This window comes from Cryptomeria japonica, chromosome 7 (genome assembly GCF_030272615.1).
Source record: "Cryptomeria japonica chromosome 7, Sugi_1.0, whole genome shotgun sequence".
NCBI classification, from domain to species: domain Eukaryota; kingdom Viridiplantae; phylum Streptophyta; class Pinopsida; order Cupressales; family Cupressaceae; genus Cryptomeria; species Cryptomeria japonica.
Genome location: NC_081411.1, coordinates 797159165 through 797166604, shown reverse-complemented (window position 1 = coordinate 797166604; position 7440 = coordinate 797159165). Strand labels below are relative to the sequence as shown.

The 7440-nt window shown below is 34.7% G+C and overlaps 1 protein-coding gene across 1 annotated transcript; it reads right to left on the bottom strand.

Moving 5' to 3' along the window:
• Positions 1-2655: 2655 nt before the first annotated feature.
• Positions 2656-6455, bottom strand: LOC131057169 (uncharacterized). Its single transcript, XM_057991358.2, has 7 exons — positions 5974-6455; positions 5459-5539; positions 5281-5346; positions 3974-4036; positions 3823-3889; positions 3527-3639; positions 2656-3225 (listed from the first exon to the last, which is right to left on the bottom strand). The coding sequence occupies exons 1-7, from the start codon at positions 6196-6198 to the stop codon at positions 3088-3090; spliced, it is 753 nt and encodes a 250-aa protein (XP_057847341.1). The 5' UTR covers positions 6199-6455; the 3' UTR covers positions 2656-3087.
• Positions 6456-7440: the final 985 nt, after the last annotated feature.

Sequence of the window (7440 nt, the reverse complement as noted above, 5' to 3'; positions counted from 1 at the left end):
AAATATGTAAGAATCATACAATTTTTGGCAAACTCTGTGAAAGAGAGTTGTATGCTCTTGAATCTATCCAATTTGGGCAAACTCTGTGAAAGAGAGTTGTATGCCCGGAATCCATCCAATTTGGGCAAACTCTGTAAAAGAAAGTTGTATGCCTGGAATCTATCCAATTTGGGCAAACACTGTGAAAAAAAGTTGTATGTCCAAGCTTGTACAAGTTAGACAATCTTATGAAGGAGCGTATGTCCGTGGACTTCATAAGAGTTGATACAAATTGGCTAACTCGACAGACGAAATGCATGTCATAGTTTTGCAAACTCGCCCTAAGAGTTGTATGCCTGTAACTCTATAACTCTATAACTCTCTAACTCCTTGCAATTGGATTCGAATTGGGTTTATTTATAAGCTTTCAAAGAAGCTGAACAGCCACTACATTTTTGTCCTCATCAGAAGTCGAAGAGACAATCCAATATTGAAAGGTTATTACATTTAAATGAGAACAAAAATTGATTAAAAATTAAAATATTTCATTTAATTGAATACTCTGACTCATTTCTGATCAATAAGCTTAATATATTCTTCAACTTTGATAATTTGGAACAGTAGGTGTTCGTTTCTTCCGCTCATGAGCTTAATATATTCTTCAAATTTGATAATTTGGAACAGTAGGTGTTCGTTTCTTCCGCTCATGAAGTGATGGGGTTTAATAAATCGATCTGAATTTGTTGAGGAGGGTGTTAGTGTGGCTGCTGTTTCTTCATCTCTTGTTGTTCCTGTTCTGACCTTTAAGGTTTTAAAGGAACTTTGTGAGATAGAAACTTGTGTGTTGATGGATATTGATGCTCCAAGCCCGCAGATAAGTTATCACTGTATTGTGGCTGCTAGGAGTTTTGGTAAAAATGAATGCCCTACGATTTCTACGAAGGTTGAGTTCGAAAGGCAGATTTAAATTGAAATTCTTGATTCTCTTATTGTTGAATTGTCTTTGTTTGGCATTGACATAGTCAGAAGATGGGTGCTTCAGAATTGAAAACTAAGACGTTCAGTTGAGGTAGCTGTTATGTTGAATAAGTTTTTCTTTTTCCCTTTTCCAATTTGGCTGATTGTTCAAGTATTCTTCTAGGAGGCCCCTGGTTTCTAGTTTCATCTTTAAGCTTTATGTTTGGATTCGACTTCCAGGGTTATTATTGAAGCATTGGGATGAAAAGATTTTTATAATTATTGACAATGCTTTCAAGCAATACTGTGTAGCGATTTAATCACCAAACTCAAAAAACTAGATTACCTTATCTTTCAAAATGGTGATCAGGTGCTTCACATTAAATTTGAAGGCTGTTGGGTTATTCGCCATTCTTGTGGAAACGTGGGATGTGTTGCTACTTGCTTGAGCAACAAGAAATATCATATCATTTGGAGGAAAAAGTAACAAACGTCTACTATTGAAGAATCCATTACTACCTTCAAGGAGGCGCAAAAGGGAGATAATAAGAGAAAATCTTTTATAGATTGTACAGTGATGGAAACCTCTTTTAAAGATTTGGGGTTGGATGAGGGATTTTGTTTGTGGTTTTATGAATGTTCATTGTTACAAGAAAAGGAGTTTCTTTTGGGGAGAAGGATCTTTGTACTATGGTAAATCAAAAATCTTTAGAATAATTTTTCAAACTATATTGACTTTGGGTTGGTATCTTGTAAGGTGATACCTTGTCTTTTGTAGTGTCGTTACTAGTGTTCTTTCTTGGTTGTCCTTTGGTGTCTTATTGTGCTTTAGCTTAATCTTTATCTTTGTGTAAGGGTCTGAACCCTTTCAAAATCCATGCTTTCCTTACTAAAAAATAATGTGTATTATCATTTTCAAATAAGCACATCTAGTAAATTTAGCATGACTTTTTCAATCATATATTTTTGTTATACAGTTATTATTTTCAACTTGATACTTACAACTTATGAACTAAAATTAGATAGTCAAGTTGGAAGGGAAAACTATTTGAAACAGCTTGGTAAGAGCGAGCTAGAGATTTCAGAGCTAAATAGAAGCACATCAAAACCCACCACCTCATATAAGTGGCTCAGTCAACACCTTATATTGATTTACATTTATAAGCAATCTCATTCATGCTTAAATCCCACAAAGCTGTGTTCTACTGAGCAAGCTTAAAACCTTTGCTTCAGAGAGTCTACAAGAAAAAATAAAATTGTTTAGTTTGAATTACCTCACCCAACGCCCAATTTTTATGTTTTTGTGTGTATTTACATAACAAGCTTTATTGCTTTCAAATTCATGATTGTTGTATTCTACACCAGATACTCTTTTTTTATGTTTTGGTGTGGATTTACATATCAAGTAAATTGAGTTGTGTTTAAATTCCTCATTGTCGTATTCTATAGCAGGCTGCCATAGATGAAAAAATTAAGTTTCTCACCCAACACTTCATTAACTTGATTGTTTTATATCAAACAATGCAGCTCAGCATGTAACCAAATTCAAAGTAATCTAATTTGCAACAAGATGACAATTCAAGGACAGAAATTATATTAACAAGCACATCCTTGAAAAACATAAATATGAAATGTTTGTTCAACGTTTTATGATCCTTTGGACTTGAAGTTAAGTAGAGGAAATCACAAGTAGCAGAGAGACTCAAGTAGACGTGGAAATTGAGATCAGAAAACCTTATATGCACTTGCATTGTTGTTGTGAAATTTGTTTTCCGTAACATCAATCTTCTTTCCAAAATTCAAGATTTTTGGAAGAAAATTAATACATGTATGATTCGATAATATAAAAGTTAAAGATCATTTTGTCATCGTCATGGTACCAAATGAGAAATCATTTTGTGTATGAGATTGTTTTTACATGTAGCAACAAATAAAAGTTAAAGATCATTTTGTCATCGTCATGGTACCAAATGAGAAATCATTTTGTGTATGAGATTGCTTTTACATGTAGCAACAAGTTGTACACACCCTACCCCAATTTGGATCCAAATTTGCACCTCCTCTTTGGAGCGTACACACACCTTCACCATCAGGTCCATTCGGGGTGAACATCATGATAAAAGAATAAAGTGTGCTAACAAAATTATCATGTCAATAAAGGGATAAAACCTGAGGAAGTTCAGAAAAGTTCCTGATGATATAAGTAGGTTTCACAAGTTCATGTGGGGAGTAATCTATACCATGATTATTGATCCACACAGTTGACAGATAACCAGCATTTATACCACCCTGAAACAAAAAAACATCAGCACAAGTAATGAGAGAGAGGAAATTGATTAGGCAAAACAGTACAGATACCCATCATTGTTCATCTGGAACTTGGAAATGAAAATTAGATATAAACAGTCTTAAGAGAAATGGAAATATAGATTAAAAATGAGAAGGATCAACTTTTAACCCTCAAATCTCAACAATTCAAGGAAAAAATCAATGGGAATTTTTCTCTGAGAAAAGCAGTTACTGGATATATTGTCAAATAGCAAAATTTTTAAGTTGATTTTTTGTTACTAAACAGGCGGAAGTCCAAAACCTGAATGTCCGTTTTCAGGCTATCTCCAACCATAACGGACTCCTCTGGTCTGGTTCCCACAAGCTCACAGGCTTTCAGAAAGATGCTTTTATGAGGTTTCTGATGAACCTCCTCTGTAAATATAAAATGAATGCTTCAGTTCATTAGTTTATTTTGGTTCCACTTATCCAAGGGGCATAACCTATAATTGTGAGAGACTCGTATTTGAACCATAGGTCACAAGAAAGGAATCAATATAAAACTGGAAGGGGTAAAAGGAAAAGTTACAATGCACATTTTCAAAGTATTTGAATTACCTCCACCAACAAGAATTGTGTTGAAAATCTCATCTGCGCGGCATGCTGAAAGTTTTGCTCGCTGAACCTGAATGCTTGGTCACAATACAAAAATTAAAGCAAGAATAAAAGGAAAAGCAATCTGGTTATCAATGTGGAGATTAGATCGCACCTTTGGATGCCCATTGGTTATGATACCCACTTTAATTCCCTTGAGTTTTATTCTTTGGACAATCTGCATCCATAAGGATTTTTAGTAAGAAATTATATTGTATCCGAGGCATCTCTCCATGGTTATATCCATCTGGCATCCAGATTATGCATATAAACTATAATTTTACACCGGGGCCACATCAGGAAAGCTTAAAAGAGCAATCACTTAGGCAACCTAACATTTGAACTAGAATGCTAACATCCGATTAAGTGCTGAACTAAACCAACAAATTGAATGTTCTTCCCCCAAAATAAAATCTGTCAACGAAACTATTTCCACTGCAGTGGAGCTTACAAGTGTCTTTGGCTATCTAGAATCCTAGATATTGTTCTACACCAATTTGTATAACTCAAGTGTTTGTAACTCTTCGTGCATAAATAACTATTATAAAGTTGTTATGTCAAATTTTTGTAATCATCTTTTTTGCCACTAGAATATGCTTATTTAGTATTTAGTATTTATTTAACAAAATCACTCTTGTATCTGGATTCAATTGTGCAAGATTGTTTAACATCAATTCTATAATCTATCATCAGAATGTTTATAGAGTTTTCATTTTCCTTGAACTCTCTAACATTCTGATGATGAGTTACAAAATGTGATCTGATTGATACTAAAATATCTCACACAATCAAAATCTGATAAGAAATGGTCAAAAGCATTCCACAGCTTATTGGTTGCCTAGCGGTCTTTTAACTCCAGCAAGGACACTTTGAACTAAAAATATCCATTCAGTGGCGAACTTGGAAATGCAAGTCATGTAAATTCAATCATCTCTTGTCCTAAAATTTGAAAGCAGGCCGTTTCTTGACAAAATTTTCAAACCTACGATTCGTTTGGTAGAAGGATTACAGCAAAACTGTACAACATTTGTATGAAAGCTTTTTAACAGAGAAAAGTTTACATGAAGTTTCCTTAAACTGTAAGTTCAGCTGGTTTTCAAAATTGCAAATAATATTGACCAGGCCTGTCTGTCATTGAACAAGGGTTGTTCTGAAATGTAAAACCCACAAATTCCAAATCTTCAACTTAAGAAAGTTGAGCTAGTTCATAGCTGATGGCAAAGATATATGAGGCCAAATTTTCCAATCATTTGGGAAATCAATAATTCTTCAACTTGGGCGTATACACTTCACTCAAATGAACAATTGCTTTATGAAAAAATAGTTAAATGTCCTCTGCTGTGTCCATAACAGGACAAAATTCAATGCAGACAAGTAGAGCATTTGTGTATAGTTAAAAGTTATAATGCTTGATGACAATACCTGTTCTACTTCTGGGGCCCATTGGAATGAAGCCATTCTGGTAGTGTCAAAGCAGTGCTGTATCTCCTGTGTGAAAATTGCAAATGTTCAAAACCGTATATAAACTTAAAAACACCCATAAAAGTCACCTGCATGAATCATTTTTAGAATTGATTCTGAAAGCAGAATGCATAGTTACCCTTGCAAGCTCAATGTCACGGATAGCCTGAGCTTCAAGAGCCCTACACCAGATCTGAGCCCTCCATTCAGTCACATCAATCTGAAATTTTAACAAAATTAGTTTAGACCGGAAATCTAGGTCTACTAAGGGAAGGTCCGATTGTATTGAACTAATTATCGAAGTGGAGCAAATTCAGATGCAAATCCTTTTTGCTTTGCTAAAAAATCTAGGGTGAAGCGATTGGGCCATAGTCGTAAGATTTTAAACCTAGGCAACACAAAAATTAACCATGTTCCTGACATCGCATGCTGGGATTATGGAGAATGTTGGTGAGAATTTATCGAAGAAGAAATACCCAATTTCCTTACGCGAAGCAAATGCAGCAAATCACTAACATAAAAAGATAATGTTTTGAACTAACAAATTGAAGCGTACAAAATACCCAGTTAGATTTCAGTTGAGCTATTGAGCTCATACGGACCAATGATTTACTGGAAAGAACAACAAAAACGAGATATTAGATTCGTCAATACCTGGTGATTGGGATCCCAAGGCTGATTAATAAAGCCCTTAACGAATGCATCGATAATGGCTTGCTGATCAAGGAAGGGATGTTCGCGGCGGCTCAGTAACTCCATGACTGCCTGGTGGGCAGCCTTGTCAGCGGTGTGAGTCAGCACTAATGTATCATCTAGGTCAAACAGCACGGCCTTAATGGATGTTTTAGATTCGGTAGTCTGATCCATATTAGACTCCATTGTAGTTATCAAGTCCTATGCCTACCCAATCTTGAAGCTACGAAACATTGCTTACCAGAAATTTGGCTGTTAATCTACCTGTTCCATAAAAGTAAGAATCGGACGGACATTATGCTCCCATTGATAGAGACATTCATCTCCCGGATCTCCCGGACTCGGGATATTTGGTATTCATAATGTTTCAAACGAATGATTAAAACAAATATCAGCAGGTTTAGAGGTACGAATATTTCAGTTCCGAGTAACATCTTGTTCAAGTTCAGTGTATAGTGTTATGTTTTTGGTCTTTTTGTCCACTTATGACAGGCTGTAATCTATTTGTAAAGGCCTGTGCTGTTTTGTCAAGTGTTGTCTCTCATTTATTTGGCCATCCTTTCTTTAATTTTTTTTTTCATTGTTTCAATAAAAAAATAATAATAATCACTTTAAGATATTTGATATAGTATTTGATTAACAGAGATACATCAGTCAGTCCACACAAGTAGCATAGTTGGCAATGGGCTTTGGGTTTTTTTTCATATAGGTCTCACGGACTAGAGGATTAATCTTGCCTCAACTCGCTCCACTAGCTCCCCAAAACTTGACAAAATGATATAATTTCAAGCAAGGACTAATAGGAACTGTTAGTGTGAATAAGGTTATTTTCTACCTACTTATTAGTGGGAACCTATTCACATATTAACTTAGGATCTTGTTGGTTATCCTTATATCTTAGGTGGCATTCTAGAAAAAAATTCATAATAAGGCCATGTCTCATTATTTATTTTAAGATTATAAACCAGAATGCATATATTTGACCATTTGAGAACATTAGGGTTATTCTCAATTAAACATATGTTTCTCTCTGTAAATGATGATTAGAAAGAATTCTTTTGTGTACACATTGAATGTTGCTCAAGCTAAGATCAACCATAATTATGTCAATGAGTTGATATCGAATGAATATTTTAGTTATATATGTCCATAATAAGCATTATTTGGGATTTGATCTTGAGTAAACATAATGAGAAGAGAGTATTGTGTATTAAATTTATATTTAATAAAACCAACGTAATCCTCACATGGAGATTTTAAGGTATCATCTTTATGTGCCTCTTCATCAATAAGCTCCACATGATTTGCATGATTAATATAGGGTGTTAAAATTTGAGTTAGGGGAGAAAAAGATGTGTTCCCCCATCACTCAGTTGTTCAATGAGGATCTACCATTGTGAATCATGCCTTGGATCTTATTTTTACTTT

What these genes read in the sequence shown, in the direction of transcription:
- LOC131057169 (XM_057991358.2), bottom strand. Translation starts at nt 6,198, where the DNA reads ATGGAGTCTAATATGGATCAGACTACCGAATCTAAAACATCCATTAAG. An exon ending in CTTGGGATCCCAATCACCAG is followed by an intron (nt 5,540 to 5,973) that starts GTATTGACGAAT and finishes TTAAAATTTCAG; the next exon opens with ATTGATGTGACTGAATGGAG. An exon ending in GGGCCCCAGAAGTAGAACAG is followed by an intron (nt 4,037 to 5,280) that starts GTATTGTCATCA and finishes TTATGGATGCAG; the next exon opens with ATTGTCCAAAGAATAAAACT.